The sequence below is a fragment of the Ascaphus truei genome, chromosome 2, assembly GCF_040206685.1.
Source record: "Ascaphus truei isolate aAscTru1 chromosome 2, aAscTru1.hap1, whole genome shotgun sequence".
In the NCBI taxonomy this organism is placed as follows: domain Eukaryota; kingdom Metazoa; phylum Chordata; class Amphibia; order Anura; family Ascaphidae; genus Ascaphus; species Ascaphus truei.
Genome location: NC_134484.1, coordinates 475,685,616 through 475,708,211, shown reverse-complemented (window position 1 = coordinate 475,708,211; position 22,596 = coordinate 475,685,616). Strand labels below are relative to the sequence as shown.

Here is a 22,596-nt window from a genome sequence, read left to right as displayed (position 1 = left end):
ATGATTCTCCTCTGTACCTTCCTCACCCTCTGTCTCAGCGCAGTGCACAGCCAGTTCCCCAGAGCCTGCACCACAGATGAAGCAATAAGGAGAAAGAGCTGCTGCCCGGCTTGGAAGGATGGAAGCCCCTGTGGTTCCCTCTCAGGGAGAGGTCAATGTCGGAACTGGGTGGTATTTGTCCCATTTGCAGCTGGTAAAGTTCCCCAGTATGACGATGACCGCCTGGACTGGCCCCATCACTATTATGACAAAACATGTGAATGCAAAGGAAACTACAGTGGTTTCAACTGCGGTGACTGCAGATACGGCTACCATGGAGAGAAATGTGATCGGAAAAAGACTGTGGTTCGGAGAGAGATCCGGGAGCTGTCATTACTGGAGAGGAAAAGAGTCTTTAGTTATTTGGCACTAGCGAAAACCACAAAGAGCAAAGACTTTGTTGTCCTGACCACTGGAGACAGACACCACCGAGACACATATCGCTTTGTGGATGCTACAATCTATAATGTCTTTGCATGGATTCATTACTACTCTATGAAGCCAATCATGATGAACAGCTCCTTTGATTGGTCACGTAGCTATGCCCATCAAGGCCCTGCTTTTCCTGGCTGGCATCGTCTAGGTCTTCTCTTTTTAGAGAGACAAATCCAGCTCTTGACCAGTGATGAAGACTTTGCTCTTCCATATTATGATTGGCGCGGAGAGAAGAACTGCTCAATCTGTACTAATGACTTCATGGGAGATAACGATGTGCAGGCGATCCTTAACCCATATTCCTACTTTGCTTCCTGGAGTGTGAGTGATGTTTTATTTCTAATATACAGTATAACATCCAAAAGAAATGGCAAAAGGGCCATCAGAATGGCAAAAAATAGAAATAAAGAAAGGGATTGCAATGGAAAGTAACATCAATCTCAAGTACATGAATACTGAAAGGATTAGAACAGAGGCCCCTTTCAGGGTTCAATCGGCAAGAAGATTATTAGTGATAAGGAGAAAGCAGAGATATTAAATAAATGTTTTGCCTATGTGTCCATGAATACCAAACATGAGGCATGTAATTTTATAGTTATAGTGTGTAGCAGATTGCCCCTCCTTACCTCCGGTGAGGGATAGCTCCTTTGCTGCTCCGCGGAGTTCCGTACAATCGGGGACATGGCAGGGGGCGGCCGTCTTTGAGAGGGGTGCGCATGCGCAGTGTGGCAAGTGCGGAGGCCACCTTGGATTTGGCTCCGCATAGACTGAAGCGGGACTACGAGTCCCAGAATCCTCGGGGGGGAGGGAGATCACGTAGGCTGATCCAGCCAATGGCTGGAAGTAGCCTGAAGGAGCAGGAAATCCTCCGTGGGTGGAGAGCCCGCGAACCAGAGCTAAAGGAGGCGGCAAGCTGGAAGGTAGTGTCCAGGGAGCAGCAGCTTCCTGGATTAGGCCAGACCTTGCCCCTTAGGCCCTGAGTCACAACCTGCTAAGTGTTGTAGGGAAGGCCCCAGATAGGGACTCTTGCCCTTATCAGTCACTGCACTGCTATACTGCTGGACGGACGTCCATGCGGCAAACTGCGGCCCCGGACCAGCTTGCAGCTGTAGGGACTTTCGTTATGGGGTGCCGGTATCTCCTATGCATTTGATTCCCATGGTCACGTGATCGGGACATTTACATGCATAGGAGATACCAGCACCCCATAACGGGGCCTGTATCTCGGGAAGCAGGGGGTCACAGGACCTCAAATCCATGCGGTTCTGCTCCTGAGACACCCTGCTCATCGACACTAGTATTAGAACACAAAGTTAAACCATTAAAAAAATTGTTTCAATAGCGGCTATCTGCAATTGTAATGAAGCTGCTTTAATTTAATTTTTCCTAATAGTGTGCGGGAGCTGGGGGTCTCTCTATTTGAGCAGAGGCTCAAATCAAAGCGGTTCAGCTCAGGAGACTCACTGCTTCCCGAGTTATAGGCCCTAGTAAGGGGCATCGGGTGCCGGTAGCGCCACCATTTTTAAAGGGTCCGCGTGACATAACAGGGTGATTTATACCAGGGCCTGTAACTCGCGAAGCAGGGGGTCCCCGAGGCTGAAATAAAAGCGGTTCAGCTCAGGAGACCCCCTGCTCCCGCTCACTATTATGAAAAATTACATTAAAGCAGCTTTATTACCTTAGCAGATATCCGCTAAGGCATTGAAGGGGTTAAACACCCGTGCCATGCTTATTGTGAGTAGCGGAGGTGGGTGAAGGTGGTATTTGGCCCTTTATGGGTGTTTAGGCCTTGCGGGGAGGGGGGGGGTTGCGGGTGGAGTTAACCCCTTCATTACCATTAGTAATGAAGGGGTTAACCCCTCCAGCTACCCACCCGGTAGGCCTAAACACCCATCCTTGGGGCTAAAACCCCCTTCATCCACCCCCACTACCCACAATAAACACAAATACACACAACAGCCCTACTACCCACCTCTTAGGCCCCCAATAAACCATTACAATATCTAATAAACACCAATATACAACCCATCCACCCCCTGTGCCCCCACATAAAACCAATATTTATTTTTTTACACACACTATTAATACCCCAGGCCGGCAGGGGTCCCCAGGTGGTCAAGACGAGTGTCCGCAGGCCACACAGTGCACCCCGGGGGGTGCCCACGGGTGTCTTGTGGACCTCGGGTGGTCCCCACTAGGCCTCCAGGTGGACCCCGTGGGTGTCCGTGGGCCCTAATGGGGCCACAACGGTCCCCGCGGGTGTCTGGGGGTGCCCGGGTCATGACGAAAATGGATTACAATTTACAGAAGAAAATAAAGAAAAGGACTTTGGATTTTTTTTTCTGTGGATCGTGAGCATACGGTGACCACGGGAATAAGAGGGTGAAGCCATCTAAAAGGTAAGGAAAAATATTGAATGTATGTTATTTTTATTTTACAGGTTTTTTTCAATTTTATTTTTATTGTGATTTAATTTTTTTTTATACCCCTGTTCTTTAATGTAACCATGTATTTTTTATAACTCCGTGCCCAGGACATACTTGGAAATGAGAGGTAACTCTCAATGTACTGTATTACTCCCTGGTTAAACATTTTTATAAAAAATAAAAATTCATTGCCACTGTATGTATGTCTCCATGGATATACATACACACAGGGACAAGCAATGGTTGTTTTGACAAATGCTTGCTTTTATGTATTTTACATGTACAGTATATTGGTAATTTGATTTTTTTATTAGGCTCTTTATTTTGTGTTTTGTAGTTAGTATGCTAACATTTTTGGTGGTGTTTTAAATTGTTTATTTCTGGCTTTTGATTGGTGTTTGATTCAGTTTATTTGGATATTTATTTTATTTAATCATGGTTTTGTTTTGGTGGTTTAATTGTTTATTCTGGTCTTTATTTTGGATTTGATTAATTGATTGGTGTTCATTTTGTTGTGTTTACTTCTTAATTTGTTTTAATTTTGTGATTGTTTGGAATGCATAGGAGATTGTTTTTGATTGTTTTTTTTTTTAAAGTTGACTATTGACTGGCATAGTGTTAAATCATGCTCATATTATATGGACATGATGTACCCACTGTGCCATTCAATTGTTTTATTGCCATTTGTTATGTATTTAGTTGGCTATGTAATGTGTTTTATTTGGCAATGTTATGTGTTTTATTATTTGGTATTGTTTTTTTATTCCTTCACCATTTCTTGCTATAGTGGTAAATCATGCACATAGTTTATGAGCATGATGTACCCACTGTACTAATAAAAGGGTGAAGGGTGGGTATAGTGGGTCCGTGGTGGGTGGTTAGGCCTCCCGGGTGTGTAGCAGGGAATGTGGGTTAGCCCCTTAATTACTATAGCGGTTATTAACCTCCACAGTGATTAAGGGGCTAGGGGACATTAGATTGCATTTTGTTATGTATTCTCGCTGACATCGGAGGACATGGCCCTGCAGTATGCTGACGATGATGCCCTTCACATTGGCAGGCGTAAGTCGTACGATTTTAATTTACTTTATTTATGCTGCCTGGCTAATGTTGTGTTTAATAATGGGCAAATAATATATTATCCATATCTGGATAATAGTTATTTTGCCCATTACTGTGTGTTTGGGAGGGGCGTGTATTTACTGAAATGTAGGCCATGTTTATTTTTTTAAATACAAGATTGGTACCGCAGGCCAGCGGAGACCCACGGGGACCACCCGAGAACCCCGGGACGCCCACGGGGACCACCTGAGGCCCCACGGACATATTCGGGCAGAAACCGGGGACCCCAAAGCTGTGGGGGAAATGGGGACCCAGTGGGACCACCCGAGGGCCCACAGACACCCACGGGAACCACTTGAGGGCCCCCAGACACCCGTGGGGATGACTCGGGGACCCCAAGACACCCGTGGGGACCACCCGTGGACCCCGTTGAGGCCCACAGACACCCACGGGGACCACCTGGAGGCCCACAAAGCCTAGCGGGGACCACCCAAGGGCCCCCAGACACCCATGGGGACCACCCGGGGACCCCTGCCGGCCTGTGGTATTAATCATGTGTGTAAAAAAATAAATCATGGTTTTATGTGGGGACACAGGGGTAGGTGGGTTGTGTATTGTTGTTTATTAGATATTGTAAGGGTTTATTGGGAGCCTTGGAGGTGGGTAGTGGGGCTGTTGTGTGTGTTTGTATTTATTGTGGGTAGCGGGAGTGGGTGAAGGGGGTAGTATCCTCAAGGATGGGTGTTTAGGCTTACTGGGTAGGTAGCGGGAGGGGTTAACTCCTTCATTACCCTAGAGGTATAAACCGCTAAAGGTAATGAAGGGGTTAAGTCCACCCGCAATCCCCCCGCAAGGCCTAAACACCCAAGGGCCAAATACCACCTTCACCCACCTCCGCTACCCAAAATAAGCCTGGCACTAGTGGTTAACCCCTTCATTGCGGTTAGCCGCTAAGGTAATGAAGTTGCCTGTAAATGCATTTTTCATGCATCCGATTCATGCCGCGGGTCTCCGGTGCTGATATTAATGGATATCAGCTCCAGATTCTCCTGGCATCAATCCGATGTAGGAAAAATGCATTTTATTTTCTAAGTGCCGCCTCGCCACTTCTCCCCACCTTCTTGCCAACTTTTTGTGGCAAGGCGATTTGGAGAGGAAATCTCGATTCTAGATTGGCGAATATTCCTGAGAAGCTATTCGGGGCTATTAGAATAGCACGAGTTTGAAAACATGGCGAAGTGATTTTTCGACGCGTGCTTGCCGAATTTTTTTACTCGCTAAAAAAATTGGCGAAAATCTCACTTATTGAAGTTTAATGAATAGCAGTAGGCTTTTTTGGGGAAAACGTGGCGAGAAGTGACTTATCGGAGCTTGCTCCATAGGCCCCCAAATTTGTTGTCTGCTGCTGAGGTGCACTACGTCAGGTACTTCATCTTCAACCTCAAAGGTCAGGTACCAGATGGATACTGTTCACTTATCTCTGTTTTTCCAGCCATAAGAACTGTAGGGAGTAGTACAAAGAGGGACTCGCTGTCACGGGAGACCAATGCTTTTAACACCAAAATACCCGGATCCTTTGATTGAGCAAAGCAAGAGACAAAATAAATTGTAATTTATTTACAGAATGAACATACGCAGCTTAGTTTACAAAAACCACTTGAAATACACTTGCTGGGACGGGTCAAAACGAAATCTTCTATTCCCAGAACGAAATCTTTAGAAATGGAGTCTCTAAGCACAATTTCCCAGGAGCGGGAGTTGTGCGCAAACAGAGCCGTAAACAGTCTTTGGATAGGGGCGCCTCTCGCAACCCCTGTTTCTCCTCTGCAGCTGCTTACTTCGTTCTACCGCCGTAGAATTGGTTCTGGATTCCTTAGTTCTTACGAACTCTTGACTTGGGTTACGATGTTGCAAAGTTTAAAATCCAGGTTAGATTAATCTGACTCCCGATTGGCTGCAAGGATTCTTATACAGTAAGAATCCCTATCTGTAACCTCTGCAGCCAATATCGTTCGTGGGAATAATATTCCCACCTATCCCAGAGTTGCCCATACTTGGAAAACCTGGCAGAGGGACCTCTTAGTTTGCTAAGGGCATGCCCGAACCTCGCACTATTGCCGCTTAGCATACCAGTCCAAACTCCTTTACCTGGCCGGACATCTAGGCCAGTTGCCCGGACATTTGCTAAGATGGGGTACTTGGATCACCCCTCCCCATTTCACACTTTAGTCGGCAAACTCTTTTCAACTACAGACTTTTTCAGACACTGTGGAACCTAACCAGCGGTGGTGTCTTAGAAGTCAGAGTTACATATGCATTGCCCCCCTCACAGGAGTTTCCTGATATACACTTCTAAAGTACAGTAATTACAACTTAAGTGTTTCCCTCTGTTACGGCCGTCGGAATGAAAATCCCCTTACGCCTATAATGTTGGAACAATTAAAATAGGGGGACATTCATTCATCAATTTTTATAAAACTTTATAAAAATTGCGTTATAACCTTTTTTCATGATTTTACCCCACCAGCACTCACAGCAAACTCAGCGCGCTAGGACCTTCCTAGCAGAAGTTAGCTAACAGCCGTGCACTGTGCTGTGGGCTGCTGGGTTTTAAAACCATTTTTCCTTTGCGTGGTTTACAGGGAAACACTGCCACAGTATTGAAATACATTTTACAGTAGAAATAACAATATTCTCGCCACCTTGTACCTGGTGGGAGACGCACAGACATTTTTATTAAAAGCACAGTGATACTGCCATTACTGAGTCGCAGAGCTGAAGATCTATATTTCCTAATAAGGCTCAGGGGCACCCAGCCGGGCATAATACCTTTATTTACTGGCCTCGGTACCCCTTCATCGTCACACTCGCTATTTCCTTAAGATTGCAAATGTAGCAAGGATTAAACAAAGTGGAAAAGTTCATGGGGCCTATTCAGGTAGCTTTGATAAGATCACTACCATATCGATTGGGTTGGCAAGTTCCTACCTCACGGCCTGACATTTGTGTTATCACCGTATTCAGAAATAGTTATCACAAGTCAGACATTGTTTGTTAGGAAAATGCCATACAGATCGAGATAGCAATCGGATTGGTGGATGTACAGTCAGACAGTTATATAAGGCCTATCGCGTCTCATTTGACTGCAAGAAGGCAGCCGATCAATATGCTGGACCTGTTAAAGACAAGAAAGAAGAAAATAAAGAAGATCTACTCACCAGGGCCTCCTCTGCAAACTGAGTATCATGGACTTCTTCCCAAATGCTGATGAGGATCATTGCATCGTGATTTAAGAGTTGGCGACGCTGTTGGATGAGAAGGAAAGAAAGACTTGTATTGTATTTGTGTGCATTCTTTTTTGGTTGCCCATTGATTGGCAATGTGTTTATCTATCTCCCTTTGAGGGTATAGATAACCACATTGACAAGCAATGCATTTTTTTGCAAATGTTTGTTTTTATTTAATTGCAATGTATTTTATTTTTTGGATTTTTTTAAGTTGGCAATTTATTGCCATTGTGGTAATCCTTGCCCCCATTTTGGGCATAGTTTACCACAGTAACAAATCAATAGATTTATTGCTTATTGTGTAATACAGATGCAGCGCCCATTATCCGATCATTTTTCTCAGCCGTTTTCGTCTGCTGTATTCCCCTCGGCATTTACTCGTTAATCTTCCACGAAGGCAGCCAATCAAACCTATGTTTCCTGTTGTTGATTTCCTTGATTGTGATTTTTTTGGGTGAAATTCTGTGTGTATCCGCCAGATGGCAAAGTGAATCCCTTTGCACAGACTATGTACCGAGTACCCAGAATTACCCGGTACCCGGCGTCTTCCCAACTACCCGGACATTACCCAGACCCGGCAAATGGAAAGTGGCCTTGTTGCCTATTTATAGGCAATAAATCTATGTGGTTATCCCACTGAGGCTGTCGGATGTCAAGGAGATGAAATTGTTTGGTGAATTGTCAATGTTCATCAAATCTTGAATTTTGGCAACACATTTATCGTATATTGATGGAATAATGTTTTGCGTAAAAAAAAATATTTTGTATCGCTGCTCCAATGTGTGGAGAAGATTAATAAATCCAACATTTTCAACAATAGAAAAAGGCTGGTTGTCCACAGCTATAATTTCTCCTATTTTATAATGAATTGCACTTGCCTTAAGATGATTTATGTCCCATGACTTGATTTTGTCCAAACACTGTTCCAATGTTTGTCCTTTATCTGGGCGCGACAGTCCCGCACTGAGACTGGGGTGACTAGGGTCATCTAATTTCCTCTTCTTATCCATTTTACTGAATTCTGTATAATGTTTGTACCGTAAATGTTGTTTCATTAGGGTTAATGTTCCGAAGGTTCTGGTACTTGTACCTCCTCGAGATAAAACTGAACTACATCATTTGCACACAGCTTTTGTCTCATCGTCAGGGGAAGTCTCATTGGGAACGCTTTCTCTTTCCCCTATTTCTGCTGACAACCCTCCTCGCATTCTTCTACCTATCACTCTCTTTGGGGAGGGCTTCCAAGTTTCTACGCTTGCTTTCCTTGATTCAGGTTCTGGCGGTAATTTCATAGATCAAGGATTCGCGGAGCGCCATGTGATTCCTATCAGGCGTAAAAGAAGTCCCATTGCCCGTGAAGTCATTGATGGAAGACCTCTTCAGCCGGCTTTTATCTCACTTGAGACGGAGGAACTTCATCTTAAAACTGAGGTTAATCACTTGGAGAAGATACAACTCAACGTTATTCACACACATTAGCGTGATTCTCAGTCTTCCCTGGTTACAGATTCATAACCCCCGGATGGACTGGCTCAACAAGGAACCCATTCAATGGAGCTATTTCTCCACCAAGAACTGCATTATGGAAGCAAGTAGTATTGGGGGTACCACCGTGTCTGAGGAAAAGGTACAATTGCCTGAGGAATATGCCGAGTTCCGGGACGTGTTTGATAAGGTTAAATCTGAGGTTCTTCCTCTACATCGTCCGTTCAATTGTCCCATTGATCTGCTTCCGGGTACTATGCCACCACGGGGAACCTCTTACCCATTGTCGATGCCCGAAACCAAGGCTACTGTAAATCTTTGACATACACTATAAAAATCTTTCAAATACGTTGCATTCACTGTTTAGTGTACATACACTTACAGTGAGGGGAAAAAAGGGGTAGTGTAGTGCGCTCTAAATCAACTATGTTAAACTACCACAGTCAGGTGCTCAAAGTGGTAGGAATATAAAAATATATCAATATGTAACCAGGACCATGAAAAATGCAGCAGGTATATAAAGATGGCTCAAAACATCCAATAGTGCAAATTTAAAGAAAAAGATACCAGAGCAAAAAAACATGTTCCAAAATAGAAAAATATTTTATATAGAAATAAAAGAAACACAAATGAGTGCTATGAAAAAGCACTAGATTAGTTTAGCAAACATAAAATTGAAACGATACAAAGTTACCAGAGGCTCCTACACCCACTCTCAGGTCGTCAGTGCCGGCAGTAAAGTTACCAGAATCTCCTTGTGCATTGTAAATGTAGCTGTTAGCAAGGGCAAAAAAAAGTAGCAGTGCTGTGGTTCAGGCAATGCCGATAGGGAAAGCAACCGCTCTCAGCTCGTCAGTGCAGGCAGTTCACGTCTCAGTAGTTTGCAGTGTAGACCAGCTGATCCACTTCCCGCCTGGCTCCACTCACCACCAGATAGGGAATGCACCCGCTCCCGGCTAACTGCCCTCAGCTTGTGCCGGTCAGGTAAGGCACCCGCTCCCAGAATGATGTGTCCAGTGGTCACGTTGTTTCACAATGGAAGATTCAACAGACTCACAATAAAGCTGCAGACATAGAACACTGCACTGCTCCGCCCAATGTTTGTATGAATAAGTGCAAAAAAGCACCAAAAATGCGAATTTGTTATAAAAACTACTAAATAGCAAGATATATATGTAAAGTAAAAATGGAATAAAAAGCACACAATCTATTTCCTATCCAACGCGTTTCGTATAATAAAAGATACTTCATCAGGGTTTGATTGACACTGGAAATGTGTGCTATTTAAACCCAAATGCAACTTGAAAATGGGCGTGGAGTTACAAGACAATTAAGCAACCACATAGCCCATTGGTGGATCTATTAAGCAATTTAACAAACAGCTGTAATTACTTCAAAGTGAACATGTAAGATCACATCCTACAAAAATCACTTATAAAGAACTAATCACAGAAATTATACATTTGGCTGAAAATTCTAACTATACATAACTTGAAAGATTCTATAGCAAATAGATATTGTAACCTTGGGAGTCTGGAATGACAAAAAAGTAATCATTAGAGTCAAATGGATTACTTAGAACTAGAGAACCAATATTGATGTTACTATTTGGACTTAATAAAAATTATTATGGTCCAAAATATCAACCGCAGGTATAGAAATAAAAGATGCATTCTTCTTATAGATAGGCTGTAATAGATACACATGAAAGAGGTTATAGGAGTGATATAATATCAAGCTCTTCATTTAACCCCATAGGGACCATGGTGTTCAATTGGAATATCCAGTAAGTCTCTTTAGAGTGTACCTTTATCCTATCTCCACCCCTCCTGTCAGTGGGTATAGCCTGAATACCTTTATATTTAAGATATGTAGGGTCCTGAGAGTGATGGGTCTTAAAATGTCTAGAGACAAGAGTTACTGGATATTCCAATTGAACACTATGGTACCTTCATATTGTCAGGGGTAAGTAGAAGGGTTTTTATGTACTTTATTGATGCTGGCTGGCTAATGTTGTGTTTAATAATGGGCAAACAATCTATTATCCATATCTGGAAAATAGTTATTTTGCCCATTACTGTACTGTATTTGTTTGGGGTGGGGGGGGGGGAGGTGTATTTATTGAAATGTAGGCCATGTTTATTTATTTTTTAAATACAGGAATGGTACTGCAAGCCAGCAGGGACCACTGGGGACCACTCGAGGACTCCCGGACACGCACAAGGACCACCCGATGGCCCCCAGACACCTGTGGGAGCAACCCGAGGGCCCCCAGACACCAATGGGAACCCCCCAGGGTGCCCTGTGGGTCCTACGGACACCCGCGATGACCACCCGGGGACCCCTGCTGGCCTGGGGTATTAATCCTGTGTATAAAAAAAAATAATGGTTTTATGTGGGGGCACAGGGGGTTGGTGGGTTGTGTATTGGTGTTTATTATATATTGTTATGGTTATTGGGGCCTAGGAGGTGCGTACTAGGGCTGTTGTGTGTGTTTGTGTTTATTGTGGGTAGTGGGGGAGGGTGAAGGGGGTAGTAGCCCCAAGGATGGGTGTTTAGGCCTACCGGGTGTGTAGCGGGAGGGGTTAACCCCTTCATTACCTTAGCGGTATTAACCTGTAAGGTAATGAAGGGGTTAAGTCCACCCGCAACCCCCCCCCCCCCCCCGCAAGGCCTAAACACCCACCAAGGGCCAAATACCACCTTCCCCCACCCCCGCTACCCACAATAAGCATGGCACTGGTGGTTAACCCCTTCATTGCTGCAGCGGTTAGTCGCTAAGGAAATGAAGTTGCCTGTAAATGCATTTTTATTGCATGGAATTCATACCGGGGGTGATATTAATCGCCGACTTTTCGCTGCTTACTGAATCGCAGTAGGCTTTTTTTGCAAAAAGCGCCTTATTGCGGCTTAGTGCATAGGCCCCAGTATCTCTATCGTCCAAATCCTAAGGAAGTGTTGGTTCTCTTTCAATAAAGATGTAGTTACATTTACTGCAAATCAATGCCTGACATGGCCCTGTGACTTCTTCCTATGCTGGCCCTGTGAGGGCATTAACATATACGTGCCATGGTCTGCAGTATTCTGGATTATAGCAAATAGGCAACAGGAGAATAACCATCTCTGTGTCTTCTGTTCCTCAGTCCATCTGCAGCGGGTATAACTACGATGATGCTTACTGTCCGGTGGTTGAGAATGAATATCAGATGGAAATGCTGCGCAGGAAACCTGGTACCGACCCTCTGGCTGACAGGCTGCCCTCATTCCAAGATGTGGAGGACACACTCAAGTGGAGAGACTTCGACAGACCCCCATATAACAGCAGAGCAAGACGGAGCTTCCGTAATGCCCTAGAAGGTGAAATACAAATTTTTAATCTGTTTGAATTTATGTGTTACGACTGAACAAGTTTTATAGAAATTATACAGATATTTTCCCCTGTACATTTTGGAATATGTGGAAACTCACCAATTGTAATCAATGTGTCATGGATTCTTACTTCTATGTAATGTTTCTAGCAGCTCGTACTGTACATTGATCCATCTGTATATCCATTGCATTCCTGCCCCTATATTACCTTGCTTTATAACCCTACTGACAGAAATAGGGAGAGCTGGGATCCAGTGACTGGGGTGGGATCAGTAAGAGAGGGACATGATACAAACTGGCTTTTGATGCTTCTGTGTTCTCTCTCTGCTCAGGTTTCCTGAGGGCATCAGATGGGCTGACCTTAGAACTTAACATGCATAATCTAGTCCACATATACCTGGGAGGGACCATGAGCCAAGTCCCAATATCCAGCAATGACCCAATGTTTGTTCTGCACCATTGTTACATTGACAAGTAAGTTTCAGCACAAATCAACTCTGCAGTTTAAACCCTTTGTAGATACTTTCCTCGGCTGTAGCTTGATGTATCGAAATGTTCCTCAGCATGATTTGCCTGTGGGAGGCACAATTGATGCCATGAGGACAGGAAGAGGAAGAGGATAAATATTAGAGGGGAGGAGAGATGAGAAGAGAAAAAAGGTATTAACAAAAGGTATTAAGCATGTTTCATAAAGAGAAGTTCTAGCACAAGAGGTAATTGCGCTGAAGCGGGAGGGTGACAGATATGGGGAAATGTGAGGAGGTACAGAAAGAGTGGTGGATTTGTGTAATAACCTAACAGAGGAGGTCGAAACAAATACATTCAGGGAATTACAAACTTATTGGGATAGACATAAGGTTATTCTAAGTGTAGCACTGATTTCCCCCCCCCCCCCCCCCCTCTCTCTCGGAGATGTTACTGCTGCTACTAAGATGTTGTGGTGCTGGCATACCTGTGAGGGTCAGGAGAGCCGAGATGTCCGCGTTGGTGTGGGGACAGGGACAGCTTTTGATGTACTCAGACTTCGTTCATGGTGACAGCGCCTCCAGCTTCAGTGAGCTCCAGGAATCCCAGAGTAGCTCTCACCAAAGAAAACTTCATTCCCTCCCCTGCCCAATATACTGCAACTCAGGCAGGGATATATAAAACAAAGGGCTTTATTGCAGACACAGCCGATGGTACAAACAGGTGGATAGCGGAAGGTCCCCAGACCTCTGGATGTGCTGGACCTCTGTTAATATTGAGGCGTCTGTAGAATTTTGATGGTCTCCCTGCCCCCTAGGGGCTGGGGGGCACGCTTATCCCGGATGGGATAGACTCACAGTCCCTCCAGTCTCTCCAGACTCAAACTGACTACAATTTGGCACTTTCTCTCTGAGATCTGGTAGGGAGGCCAAAGTGCCTGCACCACGATTGGCTGCACACAAACACCATGTCACCTCCTCTCCTGTCACTCAGAGAATAGCATGAGTGGGGTCAATGCCCCTTGGAATAGCTTGTCGCAGCCTACAGCGCTATCCGGACTTACGTGACAAGGGCAGAGAGGCAACAGGGACCAGTCCTGTTACACTTTCCCCTGGGTGGAAATTTCCATGTCCTCACTGGAACCAATGATTGCACCATCCATCACTCTGGAGCCTGCAAAATAATGACAGGCTATACAACATTAATGGTACACATACCCACGATGCAAACACAGTAGAACCCCAATCACCCACTGATAACAGTGATGGATAACTACCCTCTTCCAATATGAAGAGTCTAGGGAAACTACTTAGGATCCGGCTTTCTGATAGCCCATCCCTCAAAATCCTTAACCGAGACATAGTAAACCTTGTCCACCAGTGTCGTGGCGAACCTCTACCCTATCTTTGAAAATACTGGTCCCAGTAATCCATTTCCTCATAATGGCACAGATACGAGACTCCGTAACAAATTCCTTGTAGCTGGTTTTAGCATGGAGATATTCCATGACAGCTAACCTCAACCAATCATGCCTGTTGTCATCTATCTCCTGCATGATTGGTTCTGGGACATATGGAAATTCATAGCGTGAGATAACCGGTACCGGTTCTTAATAGCTCTATCTGCCCGGCTCAGTCGTAAATTCTTCTGGCCAGCTCCTTGACCAGGTAGTACCCAAAACCCTGTGTCATTGGGATCCACCTCTTGGTATAATATAGAGGGGCCCTTAGGTATTCTTACTCCTAAATTGATCTCACCCATCCTCTTATGAAGGGCCTCTGCCTAATCCTCAGGAGAGAATTTGCCTTCCTGCCACCAGTGGTCAACGATAGGGCCATTACTAATACAAACCTTGTCCTATCCATTTTAGGGACATTTCCCCGGAACATGGGGTCCCATCATTTAAGGGGTTCCCCTGACAAAGGTTCAGGCCTCGGACTACTGGGAGTGGTGGGCACTTGGGACGACACTGTTACGCTGTGCTCGCCACAAACTAGACGAGACCCCTGTGCTGAGATGGGATAGTAGCCACCAGCCACAGACACGGGGACCCCGTCCGGAATGTAGAGTAGTCTTGCTGGCCGAGTCTAGGGCAGGAGAAGTGAGAGTAAACGTATACTTGCCGTGTCCGATGCGGGAGAGGTCCAGAGCGAGCGAGGTACTATTGCCAAGGTCCGAACTGGAGAAGAGCGGATGGTAGGAGTCCAGAGCCAAGGGTCAGGGCAGGAGAGATACGGATGGTCAAAGTTCAAGCCAAGGTTGGGGTTCCAGAGAGCGAGGGTTTCAAAGGCAGGCAGAGTCGGTACACGGGTAAGCAGAACTAGGACAAGGTAACAATACAAGGGAGGCAGAGACAAACACCAGGTAACAGAGTCTATGCTCAGCCGAAGTGCCAGTGGCACAGCTGAGCATAACTAGCAGGCAGGGACCAATCACCCCAGGGGGTGGAGCGGAGGCGTAACCCTCGCGAGGAGCAGGGATAGGCCGGGAGGGAGGAAACAGCTGGCAGCACAGAACTAATGAGTTCCTCTTGACTCGTCGCTCACACGCCGGTGACGTATCTCGCCCCTGCCCTCCAATCCCGCGGTGCGGGGTCTGCGCCTGCGCAGCGCGTCAGCGGGGACTGACGTTCCCGAGGGGAGCACACTGCGCGTGCGGGGAGAGGCGCGTGACAGAGCAGGACAGTGCTGTGGGTTGCCAGCAGGTGTCGGGCCAGAGCGGAGGTAAGTGCGGGTGCGCAAGTTGTGACAGACACACTGGAGGTGTTAGACCGCTGGGATGATCTAGATGACCCCCTGAATGATTTAAATGACCCTGGGGACTTGGTCCCATCTGCAAATAGGTGCTTGTGGTGGCCCATCTGACTCCTCAGATTTACTATCCCAATCCCGCAAGTCGGTGGATAACCCCGGGGACTCATTACTACTTGGGAACATGGAAAATACAAAGATAGAGGTGATGGGATCAACATTAATACACCCACTAACACCAGGTGTAGCGTTGGGGGATAAAGCATTGTCCTGCACAGGGGTGGCATGGGACGAGGCAGAGGGAGTGAAATTGACGGTGGTGTCATGGGCAGGGGCAGAATTGGGCAGGGCCGGTGAGGGAGACCTATCCATATATAGCTGGCTTACCATGGCCTTGTGGAAGTACTGGCAAGGTGGTGTCAGGAACACAGTGACCCCTTCCGGGGCACTGGGCCACAAAGCACGGAGCATCCACTGATTGAGTCCCGATCTCCCAACTGTTGGAGTCAGCAGCGGCTCAGGAACCCTCTTCACTTCCGTTGGCGCCATCTTGGTGATGTCCTCACATAGCACCAACCTCGCGAGATTCCGCAGTGGTTTCTCATCCGGCGGCCCGGATGACGACACGTCCGGCAACACCGGAGCTGCATCATTCTACAGCACACCGAACAAGGTTCCGCCTGGTTCCTCGTCCTGATAGGCCGCATCTGAGACCTGTTGGAAGGAGGGGGAGTCTCACCCATCTGAAGGTAAGGGACTGGTTCTGGCTCCACAGGTTCTTCCGTCTGCAGGGTCTATATCGCGATGCCATCTTCCGCAGGTGCAGGACTTCTACGGAGACACCACGGCCCGCTGGATAGACGACTGACCGGGAACGTTGGCACGGATAACAGGTAGGAGACGATCTCTTCTCCACAGCTCCCGCACCGCTGGACATGTCTTCTTCAAATCCGGATTGGGGACACCTCCACCAGGACGCGATGTCGTGGCGATTCGCTCGCCTGGGCGACCGATAGTATGAAGCTTGCCTGATCCTGGCCAGCCTGGGGAACCGCACACGACACTCCTGGGGCAGTTCACTCACCCGCAGGATCCACACCACTCACAGGCCCCAGTCCTGGGACCATTGACAGCGTCTCAGGGAAGCTGGAAGCGGGCACCGTCACACTGGCACCTCTTGGGGTAGGCAATAGAGCTCATGGGCCCATGGTTAGCCCCACGTTGTACAGCTCCGGATAGGCCGTACCACAATGCAGGAGGGCCAGGTCTTCATAGGTAGGTGTCGTTGGCACCGGACCACTTGGGCATCCTGGTGCAATGGTCAGAGCCCACTGGGTCCTCAGCCGCCGGTTTAAGCACTGCATGGGCCACACCATCCGGTGCACTCGCACCGAAGATAGGGGTGCTCCGAGCAGAATTATCAGGACTAGCAGGCTGCATATAGAAGGTGCCACAGTCCTGGCACCGCGCATGGAGACTGGGCTGGCCTCCAGGTTGTCAGTAGCGTGGGCAAATTCATCTCAGATGAGTCGGCCCATGAAAGTGCACCACGAGGAAACCGCCAGGGAGGTTATAGTTGTTGGCCTCCATAGTCTCCAAGTCTGAGCTAGTAGCCATGCGGTAGTATAGAAGGGTTGTACAGAGACGTCTTCTCTCAAGCTTAACCCTCTGGAACTGAGCTAGGCACGACAGAGTAGGGACGCCGCCCATAGTAGAGGAAGGCTTCCATTGGCTGGTAGTTGGGGTTGCCCCTCCCCTGGGTGGAATTAGGGCAGGGCGGTGCTGAGAAGGTTGTGAATTAACTCCGACTGAGCCAGACATCTTGAGGGGCGGTGCCCAAGCTTGGTGCCGAAAGGATGCAACTTGGTTTGGAAAACTTTTGCAGTGAACTGCAGCCCATGCGGTCCCGCTTTTCTGGCGGGAACGCCATTTTAGAACTTGAGAACAGTGAACACGCGGTGTCCGCCATTTTAGAACACAGTACATTATTTAGAACAGTCAGATACACAGGGTCCCTGGTACTTACCATCAGGGGCCCATTTATTTTCTTGCTCATTTAAGACCTTTTTCAAAAGTGCAGAGCCTGCCAGGTGCATAAGTCTCTGCATACACTGCAATAGCTTGTCCGTTTATAGCAGAGAGATGGGGTTCACGCTTCCGGGATAAATTTCCCACTGGTTATGCCCCCAGAACATGATCTTGGGAATGACATAAGGGTGGGAGTCACACCCCTAGGATACTGATCCTGGTGCGACTCCCCCACAGCAGAGTACGTTGTGCTTTTTTGAGTAACGGGTACCACAGAGAGCTTCAGCACAATGCAAGTTCCCTGGGCCCCAACATTCTAACCTTTCAGGAGGAAGGATAGTGGATAGGGTAACAACACTCCCCGGAAACATCCCATCTGGGGGTCGCCCTTATTTGCTGTGCATGGTGCCCAAGGGTCCCTGGTACATACCATCGGGGGCCCCGGCCCTGGCTTTTCTTTTACTCCTGCTGCATTGCTGCTGCTGCGACTGCCATAAAGTCCCTGAAAGCCTGTCCCTTATCTCAGCAGCACCTCCATTTGTAGCACTGCTCCCCCCCCCCCTCCTTCTGGGAGATGATACTGATGCTACTAAGAGGTTGTGGTGCTGGCATACCTGTAAGGGTCAGGAGAGCCGAGATGTCCGTGTTGTTGTGGGGACAGGGACAGCTTTTGATGTACTCAGACTTCGTTCATGGTAACAGCGCCTCCAGCTTCAGTGAGCTTCAGAAATCCCAGAGTAGCTCTCACCAAAGCAGACTTCATTCCCTCCCCTGCCCAATATACTGCAATTCAGGCAGGGATATATAAAACAAAGGGCTTTATTGCAGACACTGCAGATGGTACACACAGCGGATGCAGGTGGATAGAGGAAGGTCCCCAGACCTCCGGATGTGCTGGACCTCTGTTAGTATTGAGGACTCTGTAGAATTTAGATGGTCTCCAAGCCCATAGAGGCTAGGGTGCACACTCATCCTGGATGGGAGAGACTCACAGCCCATCCAGTCTCTCCAGACTTGGACTACAATGTCACGGCAGCTTACAGGGTTATAATATACACCAAATCATCTGGGTTGAATTGAATACGACTGTGATATAATAAAGCGATTTTATTCCTTAAAAGACAGGTGGACACACAATGTTGGACAAATAACAAACGAATATATACAGTACACAAACTTAGGAAGGGAACAATGAAAGAACCAGGATTCAGGTTAACAATGGGCCCAAAGCTTGCAATCGTTTATATGTGATTTGGGCTCTATCCCTAACATTGGGACTCAGGTATTGGATGACAATTATTTGGGCCCAATTACCTTTTGCCAGCTAACGTTGGAAGCAGAAAGGTATCTGCCCCCAGGTAGCTGGCACATGTGCACATTACTCTGGCCAGAAACCCATTTTCAGCACCCCACACTAACAAGCTGGCGACTCTAAGTCTGCCTTTTGGGTATCTAGGCTGGGAAACTCTGTCCAGAGGTGTGAAGTATGGCACTTAATACAAGTACCCACGTCCTGCTCTTCCCCGCCCTAGAATACTTAATCAGGGTGGGGGAGACTTTGTTCAGGGTATTCCCTGTAGACACAATGTTGCCCCCCTGGCCATTAACATACCTCATTGGCCAGTAACTTTCACGGGCTTTACTGTAGGCATGAAGATACATGATATATTTCACAATCTTTATGTCTAAATATAATCCGTTCAGTGGGTCCGAGACGGCTGACATTTGCCATGTCCTCATGCCGGAGGTGACTTTACATGGTGGCCAAATCTCAGCTTCGTACGACCCACCGAACCGAAGTTATGACTTTTACCTTTAATTCCCCATAGGGAACAATGGGGTTTTCTCCGCCATTGGAGTCAATGGGAAATCAGTGCATTTCACTCTGCCATTGGAGTCAACCAGACTTTACACAGTTAACCATACTCCCTTCGGTTTGCATGAGAGGGCTGGGAATGGCCATGCAACCATGCCGGAGGGGTGACTACCTGGTGGCCAAATTCCAGTCCTTTAGCCCGCACCGAACCGGAGATAATGGTTTCAGGTTTACACAATTTTACACTTGGTGTTTTTGGAACCTAGTGGCTTTTCCCTCATGGCGGCCAATGGCAGTGACCGTAACTTTACACCTGAAATACTCTCCGTTCGCTTAGTCTGAGAGGGCTGGAAATTGCCATGCAATCATGCTAGAAGCATGACTACCCGGTGGCCGAATCCCAGTCCTCTAGCCCTCACCGAACCGGAGGTACGGATTTCAAGTTTATAAAGCTTTACACTTAGCCGTTTTAACCTAGCGGCATTTCTCCGCCATTGTGGTCAATGGCAGCGACCCTAGTGGTGGGCGCGACCCTTTCTCACGGCCATTGCCTGTCAGACCCTGTTGGGGTCGAGTGAGGGGGTCCCCACGAGCTAGGGACAAAAAGGATTTTATTGCTAGCTGCCCCAGAACCGGAGTTACCAACTTTAATTGATGGTGAACTTGGCCGTAACCGAGTTCCCACGGCAATTTAGCGATCAAGCTCTTTTCGTTGAAACAGTAGCGGAACTCAGATACTGCGGATTGTCAGGCATCCAACTCAGTTCCTGGAGAGCGGACTCTAGGTATTTCCCATTGAAATGCATTGCGTCATTCATTTCAATGGGGAGCTCCACTCGTCTTCTCGGGCTCCACCTGCTGGTCATCCTGGGTATAGGGCCAAAAACCTCGCGATCTCCATAGACTTCTATGGAGCTCCAATGGCGACGTATGAACAGTGCCGGCAAATAGTGGGTGAAAAGGCGGGAAGGGGAACAAAGGGCTATAAACACACTAACACAGTTAACCCTTTCCCTCCCGACCTGATCCCAGTGTAGGTGCTTGGTGCAACCATTGTAAAAGTCAAAACATATGTAATCAGGAAAATACATTTCAACCGAAGGGGAATACACATTGAACTGAGGCAGGGGAATAAAAATACATTTAACCATTTTTATAGTTAACCCCTCACCTCCCACATGATGGTGGGTGTGGCCAGCTGGGGGTTAACCCCTTTATTACCGGGCCAGCCACCCCCTCTCGTGACATATAATTTGTCACTTCCTCTCTGAGATCTGGAAGGGGAGGGAACAATGCCTACACCACGATTGGCTGCACACAAACACCATGTCACCACCTCTCCAGTCACTCAAAGAATAGCATGAGGGGTGTCAATGCCCTTTGGAATAGCTTGTCACAGCCTACTGAGCTATCAGGACTTACATGACAAGGGCAGAGAGGCAACTGAGGCCAGCCCTGTTACATAAGTATGAAACGGCAAAAAAAAAAACACCGGTGGGTACATTTGCATGTTTCAGACAGGTCTGCAACCCATTATCACACAGCATACAATTCTTCCACTGCAGTCAGGAGAATGGGCAAATTAAGTGAGCAAAGTGGGGGCGTTTCTGCTGTCAAATTCTATGTTTCTAAGAGAATAAGGAGCAAATTGAGGATGAAAGACGGGAAGATAGTAGATTGCAAATGGAGGTTTGGATGAGAGACCAGAGAAGGTTAGAGTGGACAGCAGGTTGTTTGAAGTTTAGAGCTTTACATTAGGTGACAAAGTAGAATAGGGAGGAGTTGTGATTGGTTAAAGTATAGAGTGTAGGTTGGAGAGCAGGTTGGTAGAGACAGTAAGAGAAGAGCAAGTTGGTACAAAACAGACTAGTAGAGAGCAGGTCATTGGAGGGTGGGTTACTGGAGAGTAGGTGGCTGAATGATTGGATTAGGGTAGGTTAAGTGGAGAACAGGCTGGTTGTCAGTGGGTTTGTGGAGAGTTGGTTAGTAGAGAACATTGAATTTATTTGACACATATAGCAAGACATCAGTTATCCTCACCTTTCTTTTGCAGGATCTTTGAGTTATGGATAGCCAAATATAATGGAACTCCTAATACATATCCCGACAACAATCAGCTGGGACAAGGCCCCAACGAGTGCTCCACCCCGTACTTCCCTTGTTATAGGCACAAAGATCTCCTCCGGAAGTCAACCGATTTTGGATACACATATTCAATATATGAGAAAAGTCAAATGTCACAAGGTCAGGAGCAACAGGAAGAACCACAGCCAGAACCGCAGCAAGAGGTATAATAGGAGCAGGAAGAAGAACCACAGCAGTCCAAGGAAGAACAGTAACAAGAGCAGCAGCAGCAAGCTCAGCAGCCAGAGGAAGTATATCAGGGATCACAGAGATTACAGCTAATAAATTGGTCTGCTATTGCACCCAACCTGTAGTGACGTCTCATTTTCTTCTCTCTGCCTTTAACTTTTTGCGCTCACCTGCCTCCTGTTTCCACTTGTATTGTATTGTATGTCTTTATTTATATAGCGCCATTAATGTACATAGCGCTTCACAGCAGTAATACATGTGGTAATCAAATAAATAACATAATATAAATAACAGATCATGGGAATAAGTGCTTTAGACATTAAGGAAGAGGAGTCCCTGCTCCGAGGAGCTTACAGTCTAATTGGTAGGTAGGGAGAACGTACAGAGACAGGAGGAGGGAGTTCTGGTAAGTGCATCTGCAGGGGGCCAAGCTTTATGTGCCATGTGTTCAGAATAGCCACAGTCCTATTCATATGCTTCTTTAAGCAAGTGTGTCTTAAGGTAGGTCTTAAAGGTGGATAGAGAGGGTGCTAGTCGGGTACTGAGGGGAAGGGCATTCCAGAGGAGCGGGGCAGTCAGTGAAAAAGGTTTAAGGCGGGAGAGGGCTTTAGATACAAAGGGGGTAGAAAGAAGACATCCTTGAGAAGAACGCAAGAGTCTGGATGGTGCATAACGAGAAATTAGGGCTGAGATGTAAGGAGGGGCAGAAGAGTGTAAAGCTTTAAAAGTGAGGAGAAGAATGGAGTGTGAGATGCGGGATTTGATCTGAAGCCAGGAGAGGGATTTCATGAGGGGAGATGCTGAGACAGATCTAGGAAAGAGTAGAGTGATTCTGGCAGCAGCGTTAAGGATAGATTGTAGGGGAGACAGGTGAGAGGCAGGAAGGCCGGACAGCAGGAGGTTACAGTAATCAAGACGGGAGAGAATGAGGGCCTGAGTCAGAGTTTTAGCAGTCGAGCAACAGAGGAAAGGGCGTATCTTTGTTATATTGCGGAGGAAAAAGCGACAGGTTTTAGAAATGTTTTGAATGTGAGGGGCAAATGTGAGAGAGGAGTCGAGTGTGACCCCAAGGCAGCGTGCTTGGGCTACTGGGTGAATGATCGTAGTTCCAACAGTAATGT

General features: G+C 46.9%; 1 protein-coding gene across 1 annotated transcript; it reads left to right on the top strand.

The window, feature by feature from the left end:
- On the top strand, positions 1–21,456 carry LOC142488298 (tyrosinase-like). The gene is made up of 4 exons (XM_075588670.1): positions 1–795; positions 11,878–12,091; positions 12,436–12,577; positions 21,216–21,456. The coding sequence occupies exons 1-4, from the start codon at positions 1–3 to the stop codon at positions 21,454–21,456; spliced, it is 1,392 nt and encodes a 463-aa protein (XP_075444785.1).
- The last annotated feature ends 1,140 nt before the right edge of the window (positions 21,457–22,596 follow it).

Bases quoted from the DNA above. Each gene is read 5' to 3' on its own strand.
- LOC142488298 (XM_075588670.1), top strand. From the start codon at position 1: ATGATTCTCCTCTGTACCTTCCTCACCCTCTGTCTCAGCGCAGTGCAC. The intron at 796-11,877 runs GTGAGTGATGTT...TCTGTTCCTCAG, and splicing joins CCTACTTTGCTTCCTGGAGT to TCCATCTGCAGCGGGTATAA. The intron at 12,092-12,435 runs GTGAAATACAAA...CTCTCTGCTCAG, and splicing joins CTTCCGTAATGCCCTAGAAG to GTTTCCTGAGGGCATCAGAT.